The sequence below is a fragment of the Temnothorax americanus genome, unplaced genomic scaffold (assembly GCF_048541705.1).
Source record: "Temnothorax americanus isolate GAGA-0224 unplaced genomic scaffold, ASM4854170v1 Scaffold16, whole genome shotgun sequence".
Classification (NCBI taxonomy): domain Eukaryota; kingdom Metazoa; phylum Arthropoda; class Insecta; order Hymenoptera; family Formicidae; genus Temnothorax; species Temnothorax americanus.
In genome coordinates, this window is record NW_027509297.1 from 674292 (window position 1) to 692520 (window position 18229).

Consider the following 18229-nt stretch of genomic DNA (forward strand, 5'->3'; position numbering starts at 1 on the left):
ATAAACTTGATATATTCTTGACTTGGCTTTGGCTGTGTGTTAATTATGGAAGAAAGATTCTCTAAAATTTCGAGATATTGATTTTTTCATTTGGTACATCTATATTTTCAATATTAATTATTAATATATGAAATGCCGCGTAGCTAATGCTAAATTCTCTAAAAAACTTAAATCTTTGTTGCTGAAGAAAAAGTACGATTCAAAAAGAAGACATATTATATAATTTATAATATTATATCACGGCAATTTTGTGTGGATAATTGACATTATTTTATATAAATCGTAGAAATAGTTTAGTAGATTTTTTTGTTAAGTGAAAGGTTTGCATTAACTTTTCGCGATTTTTTGGCGCAGATGATGAAGCATGGCTGGGACAACTACGTGCGTTACGCATGGGGGAAAAACGAATTAAGACCAATCTCGAAGAGAGGTCACAGTGCCAGTATCTTCGGGGCCTCAAATATGGGCGCGACTATCGTCGATGGACTCGATACCCTTTACATCATGGGTCTCCACGATGAATTTAAACAAGGACGCGACTGGATTGCCGAGAATCTGGACTTCGATATCGTGAGTACCACTTTTATTTGCATGCCTTTATATCCGCATATCTCTCAGTGACATTTATCAGCGAGATATACTTACACTGAGATAACCATCAAATCTTCAGCAAATTATACTGTGTGCCTTTGAAAGCGGCATACAAAAACAATATTTTTAACAGTCGAAATAAATCTTATAAAACAGCATTCCTTTGAATACAAATAAAATATAATTAAAACGAAGAAGACTGTGATTTACAGGCTTTTTAAAAATCTTAAGGATTAATTCTATTTTATATCTTGATATATCGATAGATTAATATTAAAAAAAATATATTTTTATAAAACTCATAATATGGCGGACTTAGCGCATATTACCTTTAATAAATTGTCTGTCAAGTGTTCATTTTAATTGTCTCATTAAGATTTGACTGACGTTATGTTAATCACGAGAGAATTTAATCATTCTGACAATGAGTTTTTTTTCGTGCTAAATTTATTCCTCTCAGAAAATTACGAAATTGTTTCCTTTCATGAAGATAAACTAATTTATTATCTTTTTTAAAAATAACATAAAATTTCATATAATAGACATGATCGTACACCGAGAAAGAATTTTTCTGCATTTTAGTAAGTATTAGTTTGCATACAACTGTTATTTCTCAGCGAGTACACATATAGGAACTTTTATTCATTTTAGTAAATGTAGTCACAGTTGTATGCAAACTAATATTTACTAAAATGCAGAAAATTTGTTTCTCAGTGTATCATATTCTTATTAACATTTTATATAATGTGAAAAACAATTTTAACATAAGAGTAAGACGTAAATTTCGAGTTGTGTTTTAAACTTGTAAGCACGATATTTTTTCCGTGCATATTTCTTTGAATAATTTCTGCAGTTTTCCCTTTCATGAAAACTGCGAAAGTACAGTGATGTCTATCTAAGATCTAAGTGAAGGTATCATGATGAAAGTTCGACATTCGCCGACACGCATCGAAACCAATTTCGTCCTGAGTCAACTTACCTGACGCAGCCATGTCATCGTCTCCTTTTTCGCGGTCCCCAACGGAAGCGAACTTTTGATATAGGCTCGCGTCTGCATACACTATTCCTCCTCCGCGCCATCCTTCCTTTACTTTTGCGTTATACAACATGCCGGAAATGTGTTTGCTCGGAAGAAGGTTCCGTTCTGACGAGGTGTCGAAGACACTCTTCGATTTTCCCTTGGCGCGCGACCTATTCAGATAAAATTTAATAAGAAGTAGAATAACATTATTTTATATTTCATATTATTTTATAATGTTATTCTACTTCTTTAGACATTCCAAAGAGGAAGTTTAACTATATTTATAAAACTACCTTTTTTTACATCTCTTCTACATCTCGAAACTGATTTTAAAATTAAAATAGTTCTCTTATTAAAATTACAATAGTTTTTTTTTAAACGAGGTATCCATAAATATATAATTTTTTAATCACACGTTATAAGAGTAGGTAACATAAGAAAGTAGTGTTGAAAGAAAAAGAAGAAAGTGAAAGAAGCAGAGAGAAAAGCATAGAAACATTAAACTTCTTTACACTAACTTCCACAAAAATTTGACATAATTCTTTGAAAATTGCAAACGTTCACTTTGTCAGTGCGTGGATATGCGACCTTGATGGAAAACGAGAATCTTATCTTTAGAGAACAGGACCACACTGAAATATCTCAAATCCCTGACTGGGTCCAATATTTTCTCGATAAAATATCACAACGGACCATTTTGTAGGACACAAATTGTCAGCTTAAAGTCCTGACATAAAATATTTCATTGCGACATCAAATATTCTTTTTGTGTGACAAACGATAAAGCTTAAGAAATTACGTATAATTAGCAATATGTAATCCTTTATCACGAAAAGAATGCTGAAGTATCTAAAAATTTAGCTAAATGCAGATCTGAAAATAATTCTGTTGCATTATCGAATAAGTACTAGACAGCAAAGAATTATTCATAAATTATAGCTATAATACTAAGCTAGTCAATGGCGCTAAATAACATATCTAGCCTGCGTGATAAAGCCATTAACATTAGCTGTAAAATGCAGATTTGGCTAGACCAATTTTTACTCGGGTATATTTATGTTATTTTTGCCATCAGTAGTGGTTTCTAAAGACATGTTACCTTCAAGGGAGATTTAATAAACAACACATTAATGCGCTTAATTAACTTAATCGTTATACAAATCGATGTTTGCAGTATATATATATATTTCTCTGTCGGTGCGTGAGAGAAGAATAAACTTGAACGTTTTCGCGTGGCAGTTTCGTAAGTACCGAGCCAAGAAACTTAGTCCGGTTTATCCAAAGTTGGTAACAGCCTCCTGCACCCTCCGACTCCACAAACTCTTCTCTCGCAATGTTCCGTCGGATTTCTAAGTGGATAACTTGCTGTATTAGCTGCTTTCGGCTTGCGGTAACCGGCGTGTCAACCGTGTTAGAAGTTATGCCTATTGTTTCGTGGCTGTTTCTGAAACTCTTTCGTCTCTCGGATCGTTTTGGCTGCGAGGAATGTAAAATTACATCAAGGAATATTAGATACGATTCCATAGTTTAATCCTTTTATAATTTACCTCGGTTTGTTATTTATTTGCATACACATACATACACACGTAAAAAATATATTTATACAGAGATTTAAAAAGTTTTAATTAAAATATTTATCACAATAATCAGTTACTTGAATTATAAATATTTGTACACCTAATGGTTTTAGAGCTCCTTAATATCTTTTATTCTTTAAAATTATAGAAATATTACGTGCAATTTAATAAAAGTATTAAGTTATATTTTCTAAATGCTAAACAGTTAATATTGAAAATACGCATATATAAACATATTGTTATACGCTCGTCTAGTAAGCTCGCCGCCGTTACACTATCGCGCACTCCACACTCGCGCACGTATTTCGCGGAACTCGCAAAAGGAAAGAGAACTCAAAAGAACTTAAGAAATGCGTTTATTCCAAGCTCGTAAAACAGAACGCGTGCGGATTCCAAAAATCCGCCAGACAGAAAAATCCATAAATCCATCAACAAACTCCCGTTGTCAAAGGAGCGCGCTTCACAGCTTTCCGCGACTTCTCTACTCAGTGTCCAGCACGCGGGCGTAACAATATAAACTTATCCAGATATTCGAATATTAATATATCTTACCTTTATTCTATTGTGATCAAGCATCTGAAATATTGAAAAGAATATGGATGACTCGCAAGAATACCCTGTATCTCACGTACGTTCAATAAAAACGATAAAGGATGAAATTAAAAGGCAGCACGGCAACGATTCATCTCGGTTATTCGCGTCTGGTCAGCGAGATAAATTCCAATGGTCGATATGAGCGAGAAGGCCAAAGGAATACCGTGTGCAAATATATATTGCCTGCAATGAGATTTATACAAGAATGAAAACAGCGTGCGGCGAGTGCGCAGGTTTTGCACGCGGGCTATAGGTGAGAACCGAGATCACAGACGGGTTATATGGACTTGTTCGCGATTCGGACGGGCGATAAATTCGGGAAGGAAACTGCATCCGAAAGGACCTAACTGCTCCAAGTATACAAAACGATGACTCGCATCGCGTATTATGCGTTAATTTATGCAGGTGAGGGGAATACAAGGTACTAGCCGCATTTAGCATCTGATGCCGCCATTTCACGTTAATATACGCACAACCGTATAAAGTTGAAGAAAAAAAAAGATGAAATATACATATTTGTATACAACAAAATAGAATTTATATTGCTATCAGTTTAAAATGCTGTATTACTAGATTGTAACAGAAAACAATATTTTTTTATATCGATTTATTGACAGAAAATGTGAGAGTGCTGTCGTGCAATGCATTAAGCTCTTATAGCACGGTATCGATGTTAATAAGTTAGAATAGATTTACATAACTTGCATTTGCATTTACGTTAATGTACATAAACGCATATATATTTGTTTTCAGTGTAAGCATGATAATGTGAAAACATTTTTGGCCGCAGGCCTCTTCACTTATATTACTCGTATTCGCCAAGCTGCGTATTTTTTAATTTTGTTAAGTTGAAATCGTTGTTGAAATTATGCGACGTTATTTTGCAGTTTCCATAGAGAATGAAAAACTATTTAATTAAAAGCCATTTGTTAGTGACAGTCATGTACAAATCTTTTCTGCTAAAACTCAGAAAGAATTTAATAATGAACGTATTAAACGTACTTTTTTTTACAAATCGTGTTGTGACACTGAACTGCTCGAGGATCTTCTCGTTTGTTTTAGAAAGTTTATTTAACCAGTTCTAAGCTGACTTGTTATAATAATAGAATAGCAAACTTATATAAAGAGGAAAAAATGTGAAAGCAGAAAGAGAGTATTAAAATTATAAAAGCGCTGCAGTTCGTATTTCTCTTACATATAGCATTACACACAGTCATGTCTGTCTATCTATTTGCATAAAATTTAATATAGAAGTTTACTGCTTATCTCGTACTTGATGTATTTCCATATTTTCTTCCTTGAACTCCCTATCACATTTTCTTGATATTATTTTTTTATTAATCTAAAACTAAAAATATAGACAGAAATGTGTCTCATGATGCTCAAATGCTCAATCCGGATTCTCGGAGTTAATTGATAATGGTTGACAGGTTCTCGTTTATAATGTTAAAAGTTCCATCTGAAAAAATATGCACGCATTAAGATATTACGTAAAATAGAAAGATACAAATAATATAACTAAATAAATTATTAATTTAAGTAATCACTTTAATCCACTTTCTTAGCGATTTCTCTCACTTTCAGAGTCACATGCTTAACAGTTTGGCTTTTGCTACTTTTTGTTATACGATCGTCGAAGTTTATTCGTAACCGGTTTCATCGCCATATCGTTATGATCAAATAGTCTATGAATGTGGCATCAGAATCTTATTTATTACTGTCTCTTAAGAATTTTGCAATCTGAAGGAGATAATTTTTACTAATCTCACAACAAGACCCAGATGATTCTTCGCGTTTAACTGTAAAAGATTAATTATTACAAGCGATGAAATTTTCTTGCTAATAATCATAAGAATTTAATAACATCTGATATACAAAAGAGAACAAAATGTAAATCAATGTAAATACAAGTATAAAAATAATATATAATGTATTTCAACCGTATTAATATTATTTATAAGAACATTTGAAAGATTATTATAAAGTAGGGGAGACCGGGGCTAACTCGACACAATTTTTTCAAAGGCAATTTTCAACAATTAATTAAAATTTTCAAGCAAATTTAATGGTACACATTTAAAGAGCGTTCTTTCAGGTACAAAATTGCTTAAGGAAATTTTGCTGTACGTCGCTTAGTTTTGCCCGAAAGCTCGATGAAAGAGTAGACCATTTTCGAGAGATCAGAACAATTACTTTTCACTATCAAAAACGCTTACGTCGCGTTAATAATTACACTATAACTCAGAGTGTTACCAAATTTCGTTGATAATACTGGCACATAAAGACGCATTTACAGTAGGAAAGGCAAGTTTCTACGATAGATTTAAATTGGCAAAAAGCCTAGTGTCAAGTTTGCCCCGGTGTCGAGTTAGCCCCGGTCTCCCCTATGTATTAGGTATGTAATGAAGTATGCACATACACAAACAACATTTTATCATTGACAATACGGGATATGATTTCATTTCGTACGCATTTTTCTGCTTACGTTTCGACGTGATTTGCTATATAAATTGATTTGGAAGTCGAGTGGACATCATTTTGTGTGCGTTTGATGATGCCAATCGATGCCGATTTAGTCGTTTGGAAGAACGAACATTTCGTCTGCCAGCTATACGGTACGCGCGAATCAACGTATCGACGTGCAACCCGCCCGTTATTCGTCGACATTGAGTAAGTTGCGCTTGGTAGGTATGCAGTGTAGCTCTCGAAGAGCGAAACGGAAGGAAGGATGCACGCTGAGATATGCGAGGTACATCACGTATTGCACAATTAGGCCTCGTCTAACAGCGCTATGTGCCAGCTATATAGCGCACAACGAAGAGATGCATGCATCACAAAATGAGTCGATCCCCATTTCGCCTTCCCATGCATTGTGCATGCAACACATCTCTTCTAAATGCAGCGTGGATATGCGATGTTCTGTGCATGGGCATTGTCGTCCGAAAAAAATCGTCAAACCGGGATACCTGTAAAATACTTGTTGTTTGAATTAAGCTGTAGAAGGGATTTCTTATAAAAATAATTTTCTTCATACCTCGGTCGAAAGTACGTACTTTCGTCCCTAATAGCAGGGACGAAAGTTTAACATTTACTCCCTGTGAAAAGTACACGCGCGCTCTCTATAACTTTAAACCTTAACGCCCTTTAACCTTAAAAATAGTCATCAATATTGTTCTGTCAATATGTCATCTGATGAATCCGTAGACGAGGAAGAAGTTATACGAAATTTCGATGCAGAAGCGCGATTGATAATAAATACAGATACGTTGCCAAAGAAGTCTGTTGATCGATACAATCTTGTTTACGACACGTATAAAAAGTGGCAGATAGAACACAAAACTTATCACTGTCAAACTGTGAAGAAAATAATTTGGTTGTGTATTTTAAGGTTGTGTATTTTACAAAATATGACAAGACTTGACTCTTGGAATGTATTTGATGCCTGCCCCCCCGACCAGCAGCACTCGCTTCGCTCGTGCCGCAAATGTCGGGGGCAGGCATCAAAAACATGCTTATTAACATTTAAAGTTAAAAAAAGTAAAATTAATAACGTACTTTCGACCGGCTATGAAGAAAAATCGTATACACTACGCGGGCCAAAAGTTGAAATCTCGGTCCTGCTCGTCATGATGCCCTCGGCTTCGCCTCGGGGCATCATGACGCGCAGGGCCGAAAATTCATCTTTCGGCCCTTGTAGTGTAATATACTATGTTATTGTAATATCATATTAATTCAAATAAATGGAATTAATTAAAGACACTTGATATTAAAATTTACGAGTAACAAGGGAAAATGGGCTTTGAGAGTCAAACGCGGTTAGTTAATTGTGCGTGATTAGTCAACGTTAGGTAACATTTAATTGATAATTCAATACCAATTATAAATCACATTAATTGTAAGTACTGTTTTATAAAATGTTTTATAAAACATTTGTAAAAATGCCTATTGTCACAAGACTTTTTGAGATAATAATCTGGAAACTATATAACGATAGAAACTCAACAATCATTGTTTTTACACTTTTGCGATTAGAATGAAAACAATGATATCTACAAATATCACGAAGAAGATATATTAAGAATGTTTCTTCAATAGCAGGAATAATTTTTATAGTAAGTTATAATCTACAATTTATTTGTATTTATAAACGCACAATGATCACAACATGTTATATTCTAACTTATAAATTACACAATTTGGATAGCAATTAGAAATGTGAACATGCGTTTGATCGATGTTAATCACCATATTAATCAATACTTACTTATTGAAAATCAGATAAACGTCTTATGGTGACACACAATCTGAAGAATCGGTTCCTCGGGAAAAAATAATAACGACTATGTGTACTGGCCGACTGTTCAACCGTAAATGGCACTCTTGTTCAATAAGTTGCGAAGATGACTCGCGTTACTGCGTTTGCGCGAACTGGAAGAAAGAACATTTTTTTCTTTTCACAGAATACATTTCCTTTCACACCTAATGCGACGATTATTTGTCATTATGTATAATTTCCTTAGTGTCCTTTATCTATGGTTCTGCGCAAAGAGACCTATTAACGAAATTGATCTGCACATTTTTTACTTCCCCTCTTGTGTGTGTGTGAGGTATAGAAAATTTTTAATTTAAAAGGTATCAGATAATATACTAACATTATCTCGGATAACGATGCACTAAGAGCCAACAAACCAGAAAAAAAACAGTTTCGAAGAAAATAGAAATATAAGGGGGATTTTTTTATTCTATACTCGTGTAGTTCCAAAGTTTCAACGTGCAAATCGAAATGCATTTATTTGAAAGTCGTTATTTCAATCTCAACCGCCTTCTCATGTCGTTAATTGGTCTATGGCCTTATCAAAACCCAGGATCTAGAAGGATTAAAATGATTCTTATATCATTTTTCCTGGTAGAAGGTATAATTGCACAGGTATACATATCTTTAATAGATATATTTTGTGTGTGTGTGTGTGCGCGCGCGCTCTGGTTATTAGGGCTCATGCACAATGAGAAGAATAAGGAACAATTAAGGAATTAAACATAGAGAGAATTCATAGTTGCATCTTTTTTCAACATTGTCTTCTTTCTTTTTTCAAGACACGGAATTCTCTCTATATTTAATTTCTTGTTCCTTATTCCTCTCATTTTGCACGAGCCCTTACTCTATACTATTATTGTTACCACTTATTATTCTTTATAAGATTTATTTAAGTTATACATATCTAATTTTTTTAGAATTTTTTATAAAAAATTGCTTATAAATACTAATATATTAAATATTATAATTAAAATAATTATTGTACATTAAATGATCATATGGATTTAAAATAATCTAAAAATGATTGTTAATGATAATAAATATTAAACAATATTGCTTTCAGTTGATGAGCTTTGTTACGATTGAATACAGTAGGGATCTTCTTACAAAAGTATTTTCCTTCTCTTTTGTTATTCTTATCTGCACTGTAGAATATAATGTGCTATATTTCAAATCGGAACAAGTGAGTTAATCAATAAAATATTCCACAATAACAAAGCATAAAATAGTCAACAATACAAAATATTTCACAAGCTATACATTATTCAAATATAATAGTAATTACTTGATTCCAATTAGCATTTGCAATATCTTGCACGGACAATTATTGGGAGCTTTCCAGCAAGCGACACAAGTCGACACAAGTGTCGTTTTGTCTTTGTCACTCATTGCCAAAAAAAAAGATAGAACGATGTTTGTGTCGACTTGTGTCGCATTGCATTTTTAATAATGTCTTCGTTATCACAATATTATTTTCATTAAAATAAATTATTATAGAATTATACATTGATAGTAAAATTAACTATTGCAAGCAATTATAGTACTTAATTGACAGGTAAAGTGCCTTTTCGAACAAGTCCTATATGACTGGCATGCTCTAACTGATGCAGAGGAAATAGAAATAATACAAAAATACGCGAATAAAGGGAGATTATATACTATTTTTGCAGGATGTGAGAACAAACTCATATTATATAAGAATTTGCATGTACTTGTTACTTTTATTTTATTATAATTAAAAAATATGTAATGTATCTCTCTTGCTATTATTATATTTCACAATATTATTATACTAGCTCATTTATAATAGTTATTATGTTAAATATCTATTAAATATCTATTAAAACAGCTAATTAATGATCAATGTTAATTTTTCTTAATTCATTATTGATATATTATCGATATATATATGTATATATTATTATTCACTGGTTTTAGTCTTTCTATATTCTGGCATTCTGGTTTTCATTTCATTGTTTTTCGTACCGGACATTCTCGATATTGTGGCACCATTGAACGAGCCTCGGCGACATCAATTGCCTGTTGTAATCGAAACCTTTTTCGACCAGGAAAAATATTTTTTCTTTATTATTATAAACTTCTTAGTAATCGGTCTTATAGATATAACCATATTATTGACCGTTGAAACGTTATATGCGATATTTATACAACACGCTTGCGGATTATTGAAGCTTACTAGGTAAGATGTTTGTTATTACGTATTATTTCATTGTTATATATATTGTCAATTTCTGAATTGTTATAAATTATGCGATTGGCATTGTTTTAGCCATCGTATCTTGAACGCATTCGACGATCGTTTGCAACAGATGAGTATGTTTAAATCAAAGTGCACCATCTGTGTTAAATTGTCTAAAGCTATTAAAATTCACAGACGATCTTTAGAGTGCGTATTAATTTAAGGATAATTTGGTGCAGATAATATATTCAAAGTTTGCTTATATTTAAACGACTTACGTATATACGCTATAATAGATTATATTTTAAAAAAAGATATATTAAATTTTTATATATAAATTATAAATTATATACACATGGAAGATTCGCATACACATACACGTGCATGTTTATGATTTTCTTCTTTTATTCAAGATTCGCCGAATGTTTATGCTCTACTTTTTCTATCTCCTACTTTATTTTGTGCATATTTGGAGTAGCTTCTTTAAGCATTAATTTATTTGAAGTGAGTAAAACTTGTGTTAGCATGATTTCTAGCAACTTCTTTTTAATTGAGAGACTCATACTTTTTGCTCAATCTTAGCTCTTGAAAGCAATTGAATCAAAACACACGAGCCAAATAACATATTTTGGTATATTCGTCTTTGCTCATTTATGTTATATGTTTTGGGTTAATTATTTTGGTCAAAACTTGATAGACAACAGTGCCGACGTGTTTGTACAAACGTAAGTGCCGGATTAAAAATGAATAGCCTACTTGTTCTAGCAAGTGAAATATAATATCTATTACATATTTATCTACTAATTATTTATGTTTATAGTTATAATGTACAATGGTACACCGTGTCTCCACATATTCAAAAGAAAATATTATTTATACTACACAGATCTTCAAAGAATATCTTATTCGATGTTGGCCATCTATTTACATTCTCAATGGACGGAGTTGCTACGGTAATAATTTTATTATGAATAAATATATTTAAACATAAATAATTATTTTGGATATGTATAAAATATAATGTATTTAGCATGAATAATGCAAAATAATATAAATTTTATTATAGCTTATTAACTCGTCTTTGTCATACTCCATGCTACTCTATTCCACCCGGACATGATTTATATCGATATGACAAAAATATGGCTACGATCGTCTATAATCCCTTTTTTATTATACTTTAAAGAATGCTATCACGCAATAAAACTTACTTCAGCATGACACGCGAGACTTTTTTACTATCATTTATCACAATGAAATATATTTTTCTCACTTATGGCTTTCTGAAACAGAACACACTCGAATGTCCTTCACACATGCATCGATGATATCTTCTTCAAATGCACTTTCGTACAATTTGTAAAAGTAGTTTCAAAAATAACGGTTTTACACGATCTTCTCTAGCTTGTCGGTATCGTAACGTATTTGCGAGACATTTCTCTGGAAGAGAAACCCTCCGTCACGCTCTCCTGCGCACAAACCACCGTGAATGTAAGAAACTTTTTGTCGCATCGCGCGTGCGTAAAAATTCTGGTAGCTGCTACCGTTCCACCTCTGAGAAAGCCACCGGTGGTTACATTAAACATGTAATTTAGTTGCCTTACGTTGCAATCAGATTCTTGGTAGTCCACGGTGCACGATAGTCGAATGACTCATCCAATCTTGCTTTAAAGATCGTTTGGCAATAAGTTAATTTATAAATTGTCCACCCGGTATCTCAGATTCTTCGTAATGCCACGCATTATCGTCATTATAACGCGGAAAATGCATGCAATAAGTTTGTAATAGCTACTAAAATATTCCGGTAATGGTAGAATGGTATAGGATCGCGCGTAATCTTTGCAAATCTGCGTGCACAAAATCGCAGCGACTATACCAATCGGAATGGATTTCTTCAACAATGAGTACTACATCACCCGACATCTAATGGAGTCGATCGGTCTGTGGCCGTATCAAAAGCCAGAACGTCGAATGGTTCGAGGGCTCTGCGTGTCCTTCATTCTCATTCAAAACATACTACTGCAGGTAGGCCTCTGTGATCGTTGCATCTATTCTATTATTCCCATAGGGATGACTGATCCGCGCAGTCATTTAGGTTTAGCGAGCACATCACGGACCATAATATACTGCACGGAGCTTAATATACTGCTCACATTTACACATCATGTACATACACGCGATTTTGCGAGTAATGGTGCCATGAACATCTGAAAAAGTGAAAACAAAATACGACAAAGTTTAAAAATTGTGAGAAGAATAAGAATAAAAACAAAATGCATGTCATATGTATGTGTTTTATATAGATGGAGTAAGATAAAGCTTAATTTCTATTTGTATCATTTAATTAAAACAGTATTTTATTGGAATCACAAATGTGTGCTTTACAAATTTATCAAAAAATATATGTAAAATATTAAAAAGTGAGTATTTTAAATTGCAGAAAGTAATTGAGTAACTTAAATTATAAGAATTTTACGCTTTTGTCTAAATATATTTTTTTATTTGACCTGTAAAGATAAAAAGGGTGATAGATTAAAATGGAACACCCTCTACATATAGGGTAAACTTGGGTAAGATGGCCATACAGAAAAGATGGCCAACCCATGTTCATTCGATGTTTCATGGCGATCTAGATTGAAAGAACATAGGTTGGCCATCTTTCTTGTGTATGGCCAACTTACCCGAGTTTACCCTAAAAGAATATAAAAATCATATCTAGATTATACAACGTATATTTGGTGTAAATTTGCAGGCACGTATAAATTGCACATTTTACATTACTGTTTGACTTCTATGCATAAAATAAAACATATTTGTATATTTGATTAGAAAAAGAATTTAAGAATGAATTATAAGAATTCTGTTTCTAGTTGGCAACATTTATTACGCACGAATATAGTACATCGCTGTTTATTGAAGTTTTCTCATTTAGCATTCTTTTTATGGTTTGTCTTCTGAAATATAATACAGTGTATTTTAATTCTAATCACGTGAGTTATCTGAATCAATTTTAAGAAGTTAATTAGAAGTGATTCTATGAAATATCTACTTATTATTTTAATCTCTCATTGTTTGTAATCGTAGGTGAAGAATCTGTTTGATCAAATTCAATACGATTGGAAATTGATAAGAAACATGGACGAACTGAAAATAATTAAAAAATATGCATATAAAACAAGATTTTATTCAATCTTGTCTGGATGTAAGTAAAATAGAACACGGTTCTCATTTAATAATGTTTATAGGATTTGAACTTTATTTAAAAATAAATAAAGAATTAAATTGAAAGAAGTATCTGTCAGAGATGCCTAAAAACAAATTATCACGTAAATATATATTATTAGTTATTGTAAATATTATCTGTTAAATTTGAATATTTTCAGCGATCGTTTATCCAGGAACATTTCTCTTCCTTTTAATTATATTTGTACCAGATTTTCTCGATCTTATAATGCCATTAGATGAGCCTCGTCAACGACAATTTCCAGTACAAATAGAATGCTTTCTCGATCAAGACAGATATTTTTACTTTATTTCACTTATGCTTATAATAGCCGGTTTTGTAGTTACGACGGTAATTATGGCGACGGAAAACATGTACATGATATTTGTACAGCATTCTTGTGCATTGTTCGAACTTATCAGGTGAAACAATGTGAAATTCTCGGCTTAACTTTAGAAGGCTACCCCTCCCCTTCGATTTTTTTAACTAAATGTAGTTTACAACTCCATATTAGTCTGAAGTTGCGGAAGTGCCTAGTTTTTGATAAATACAAATTTTAATTATTCAGACTAATTAACATTTTTCTAGATTTTGATATGAAAAAACAATTGGAGTTTAAAAATATTTTGCTGAAATGTATTATTTTATTATATATTGTATCGGATAATACATATATCTAATGTACATATATCTAATGTTGTCAAAATAACATAAAAAGAAAAAAACAAGACATCAAAGAAGCTAAAAAGTGTTCAGGTTATAAGTTATAATACTTGAGAAGTTTATTAAGAGTATCACAAGCTTCACATGCGTATGCAAACGAATGCCGGTCGCGAGTGAGAGTGGTAAACGCTGGCGGTGACGCTGGTCGTAAGTCCCACTATCGGCCGTTTTTATAAGCCAATCGGCAGCGCGCTTATAGCGCCCATAAGCCAGGCAGCGCTCGTAGAGCCTAGCGCTCAGGCGCGAGTTTAGAAATGAGGAGTTTTTCCTTCAACAAAAAGCTATTAGCAAAAGTTATTAACAAAAGAAGTTTCGTAAATAGAACGTAACCACAAGAGTTTCCAACTTTCCACGCGAAGCGAGGTCCACTCCACATCGCTCCCTATATATACTTACGGTGCGAAACGAGGTTTATTATTGTACGGTTCTACATTGGATTCCAACTTTCCACGCGAAGCCTTGGTCTAGAGCTCCTCTAGTAAGAGTTAGGAACACCCCGGTCTGACTTCTGATTGGTTCCGCCATTTAATGGGGAAAACGTTAGTGGGAGTGAGATAAAGCTATAAGTGAGAGTGAGACAAAGATCCATGAAAAGTACGAGTGAGGAGGCTGTCTCTCTCGATCGTTCGCATAATTCCCCCATTAATGGCGGACGGTGTCCTAACTCTTACTAGAGGAACTCTAGCGAGGTCCACTCCACATCGCCTCCTAATATATAATACTTACGGTGCGAAACGAGGTCTATTATTGTACGGTTCCACACGGTTCTAACTTTTTTTCTACGTGAAACGAGGTGCTTACAGTGCGAAAAATGTAGGAAAATGAGTTTTTTTTACGCTGTACGTACAGTTCTAATACACTAATAAAATAAAACATTTCAGCAAAATATTTTTAAATTCTAATTATTTTTTATATATCAAAATCTTGAAAAACAAATAATAATTAGTCTGAATAATGAATTTCTCGGAAACTAGGCATTTCCGCAACTTTGCACTAGTGGTTCTGACTACATTTAGTAAGTACTACATATACCTGTAAATTTCATCAAAATCGGAAAAGCGAGTCTCTTAAAGACTTACGAATTATATAGACGATATTTTAAGTTTAATTTTTGTAACATTTAATCTCAAGTAGGCAATATGCTATAAGCATTACTATTTTGTGGAAAATAGATCGAAGATATCACAATCAATTAGCAAGTTTATTTTTTTAATATTTTTCTTATCGGTGTGTTACAATTTGTATGTTCTCAATAAAGACATAATTGTATTGACAGCTATCGCTTAACATGTGCGTTCGACACATGCTCATCGAAAACGACACCCTCAAAAATTAAATGCAGACTTTGCACTAAGTTGTTAAGTGCTTTTAGCACTCATCAACATTGTTTAGAGTAAGTACTTGACATACTTTGAAATACTTATAATTGTTTTGCGTTGAGGTTAAAATAAAAAATTTTAATAACATTTTATAAGCGTAACAAGATCATATATGTATTCGTTGCATCTAATATTGCATATTATGTTATAATATTGCACATTATCGTTATAAAGTATAATTTTTTATTTACTTGTAACGTACATTATTGCCTTAACTTTTCAAGATTCATCGAGAATATGCAACATAAATTTTCGACATCTTATTTTGTTCTATTTGTGTTTGGTGTGGGTTCGACGAGTGTTAATATGTTTCGTGTGAGTAACACTTTTAAAATAGCATCAAAGATAAATATCATAAATGGTCTGACAATATTATATTTATTGATGATAGTTATTTGAAGCAGTCACGATGCGTAATATATTGGAAGTTATTGCAACCGGTTTATATGTATACTCTCATGTGGCATATGGTTTTTTTATGAACTATTTTGGGCAGGATATAATTGACCATAGCGAGTATTTTTTTCAAGAAATGTGAGTGCATTTTAATAAATAACATGTTAATTTTTACTTTACAAAAAAGTATTTTATGTATTACACAATATCCTAACTGCAGCAAATAATTTTAAATCTTTCAAACAATTTATATATATATTATTAATATATAGTTATAGCACACAATGGTACAGAGCACCGCTATACGCCCAGAAATTATTACTCATGACATTACGACAAAGCACGAAGAACAGCAAGATAATCGTTGGCGGCTTATTTGTTATGTCGTTAGAAGGTTTAGCCACGGTAATATTACGTACATATTATATAGAAAATATATATGTACATACATATATTTTATCATACTACGTATATATTATCAAGAAATGTATTTTGTATTTTGAAGTAACTTTTTTTTTTTATAAGATTTATCTTCTATTCCATTGTTTTCATAATTATACTATTTATTAAGAACAAAGTATAATTTTTTAGATAAAAGTATACCATTATATAGGGTGTCAAATTCACGTCTACTATTTACAGCGATATTCCTTATCAAAAATTGAGTCGAAAAGTCCTGAGCCATTTTTTTCTGTAATGTTTAATAAAGCAGTAATTATTGAATAAAGTCAATCCAATCAGCACTGTCTTTTAGCCGGGCGTATAAGTCATGCTACGCGCGGCTCACTGACGTACGGCCGGCTTAGGGCGGCACTGAGTGGATTAACTTTACTCAATAATTAAGCATTATAGAAAAAAATGGCTCAAGACTTTTTCGACTCAATTTTTGATAAGGAATATTGCTGTAAATAGTGGACGAATTAGGTGACACTCTGTATATATAGTAATAAAATTTAAAAGTACGAAAGTGTTACTACACAAAAGTCGGAAGCACATATATAGAAAAATTTTAAGAAAGCATAATATTATGAAATAAAACATAAGGAAAAGAAATTAGTAATATGAAAGAAATTTCTTGTTTCAGCTTGTTAGTATGTCATTGTCTTATTGTATGGTTATGTACTCGGTTCGTAAATAATTATGCAATATATATATACAGCAGTAATATGCAATCGTCACAAAATCGTCTGATGAATAACATTACTAATAACAAACCAAAGGATTGGACTGCGTAATTACAAAAATAAAAACGTATCACAATGTAATTACTCCATGGTTTTTATTACAGTACAAAAATTTATTTTGAAAAACAATTAGTAGTTTGAACACTATAATTTTCAAATTATGCAATTTTATATAAATATCTATACTACACATTATCATCTTTATCTGCACATTTTTAATTTATATTTTCTTTTTATTTTATGCTATATATATTTATACGTATATATTCAGTATATATTTAACGGTTTTATTATTGCATCGAGAGAGGATTTTATATTTCAGTAACAGTTTTAGAATTGTATTACAATAAAAAGGCGACGGTAAAAAGAATTATTTTTTTAAATTATTTAGATTGTGTGTCACTGTGTGTGTCTTACTTTGCAATGTTGTACTTACTCTAAACGTAATTAATAATAAAATAACAAAGAATTTCTGATGTTGATAGCGACGACATCACTCGAGTCACACTGTTCTTTGTGAATTGATGTAAATTTTATATAGCTTACAATAATTTTGATTATGTGCATGGTATTAAATTGTAATCGGGACACAGGATCTTATTCTGTTATCTAATTAAGAGAGAGACATAGCAACTGTTAACAATAATTGTTAATATCAACCAAAAACAACGCATTACTTTTATTATCTTAAAAAATGTAATATAAATATTTTTTAAATTAATAAACCAATTATTTTTATATAAGAATTGACGTGAAAAATATTTGAACTATTATTACTTTGTAACAAAAAAACTCAATGAATAAGACATAGTATATAAAATATTTTTGCTACCACACGAGTCCAAAGAAGGAATTACAAAAGTGTATTATAAAATAAACTAATAAAATATCATATTTTGTGTTATGCACTCTCTTGTGTCTATTACAAATATTGAAAATATTTATAGTGGCTTTACAAAAGAAGGGTGATGGATGCGATCTATAAGCAATTTATATAATTTATATTACTTACTACTATTTCACGCC

The 18229-nt window shown here is 32.1% G+C and overlaps 4 protein-coding genes across 6 annotated transcripts in view; 3 read left to right on the forward strand and 1 right to left on the reverse strand.

Annotated features, from left to right (window-relative positions):
- Positions 1-621, forward strand: part of LOC143895636 (mannosyl-oligosaccharide alpha-1,2-mannosidase IA-like) — a 301183-nt gene extending 300562 nt beyond the window's left edge. Inside the window, exon 3 of the mRNA XM_077402944.1 lies at positions 355-621. Within this exon, the coding sequence (XP_077259070.1) occupies positions 355-621 (267 nt within the window). The remainder of the gene's footprint in view (positions 1-354) is intronic.
- LOC143895471 (uncharacterized) overlaps positions 1-18229 on the reverse strand; it is an 80353-nt gene that overhangs the window by 3972 nt on the left and 58152 nt on the right. For both annotated transcript variants that reach the window (XM_077402584.1, XM_077402583.1), the window contains exons 2-7: positions 8048-8211; positions 6269-6749; positions 5331-5582; positions 5057-5242; positions 3742-3765; positions 1571-3088 (exon numbers count right to left, since the gene is read on the reverse strand). In XM_077402584.1, coding sequence (XP_077258710.1) covers positions 2765-3088; positions 3742-3765; positions 5057-5071 — 363 coding nt within the window. In that variant the 5' untranslated portion in view covers positions 5072-5242; positions 5331-5582; positions 6269-6749; positions 8048-8211 and the 3' untranslated portion in view covers positions 1571-2764. The remainder of the gene's footprint in view (positions 1-1570; positions 3089-3741; positions 3766-5056; positions 5243-5330; positions 5583-6268; positions 6750-8047; positions 8212-18229) is intronic.
- Positions 8219-11505, forward strand: LOC143895455 (uncharacterized). Its single transcript, XM_077402556.1, has 9 exons — positions 8219-8710; positions 9162-9281; positions 9654-9771; positions 10037-10298; positions 10389-10505; positions 10712-10802; positions 10881-11023; positions 11119-11251; positions 11365-11505. The coding sequence occupies exons 1-9, from the start codon at positions 8567-8569 to the stop codon at positions 11416-11418; spliced, it is 1182 nt and encodes a 393-aa protein (XP_077258682.1). The 5' UTR covers positions 8219-8566; the 3' UTR covers positions 11419-11505.
- LOC143895457 (uncharacterized) lies at positions 12170-18215 on the forward strand. 2 transcript variants are annotated; one of them, XM_077402562.1, is made up of 9 exons: positions 12170-12323; positions 13169-13288; positions 13383-13500; positions 13682-13943; positions 15521-15637; positions 15848-15938; positions 16015-16157; positions 16292-16424; positions 17104-18215. In XM_077402562.1, exons 1-9 carry the CDS (start codon positions 12183-12185, stop codon positions 17155-17157), a joined length of 1179 nt encoding a protein of 392 aa, XP_077258688.1. In that variant the 5' UTR covers positions 12170-12182; the 3' UTR covers positions 17158-18215. The 2 variants fall into 2 exon arrangements, with proteins under 2 accessions (XP_077258688.1, XP_077258690.1); XM_077402564.1 differs by lacking the exon at positions 13169-13288.

Coding starts and splice junctions, on each gene's coding strand:
- LOC143895457 (XM_077402562.1), top strand. CDS start 12,183: ATGGATTTCTTCAACAATGAGTACTACATCACCCGACATCTAATGGAG. Junction 12,324..13,168: donor TTCAAAACATACTACTGCAG/GTAGGCCTCTGT, acceptor TTCTGTTTCTAG/TTGGCAACATTTATTACGCA. Junction 13,944..15,520: donor GCATTGTTCGAACTTATCAG/GTGAAACAATGT, acceptor TTGTATTGACAG/CTATCGCTTAACATGTGCGT.
- LOC143895455 (XM_077402556.1), top strand. CDS start 8,567: ATGCATTTATTTGAAAGTCGTTATTTCAATCTCAACCGCCTTCTCATG. Junction 9,282..9,653: donor TATATTTCAAATCGGAACAA/GTGAGTTAATCA, acceptor CTTAATTGACAG/GTAAAGTGCCTTTTCGAACA. Junction 9,772..10,036: donor ATATACTATTTTTGCAGGAT/GTGAGAACAAAC, acceptor CACTGGTTTTAG/TCTTTCTATATTCTGGCATT.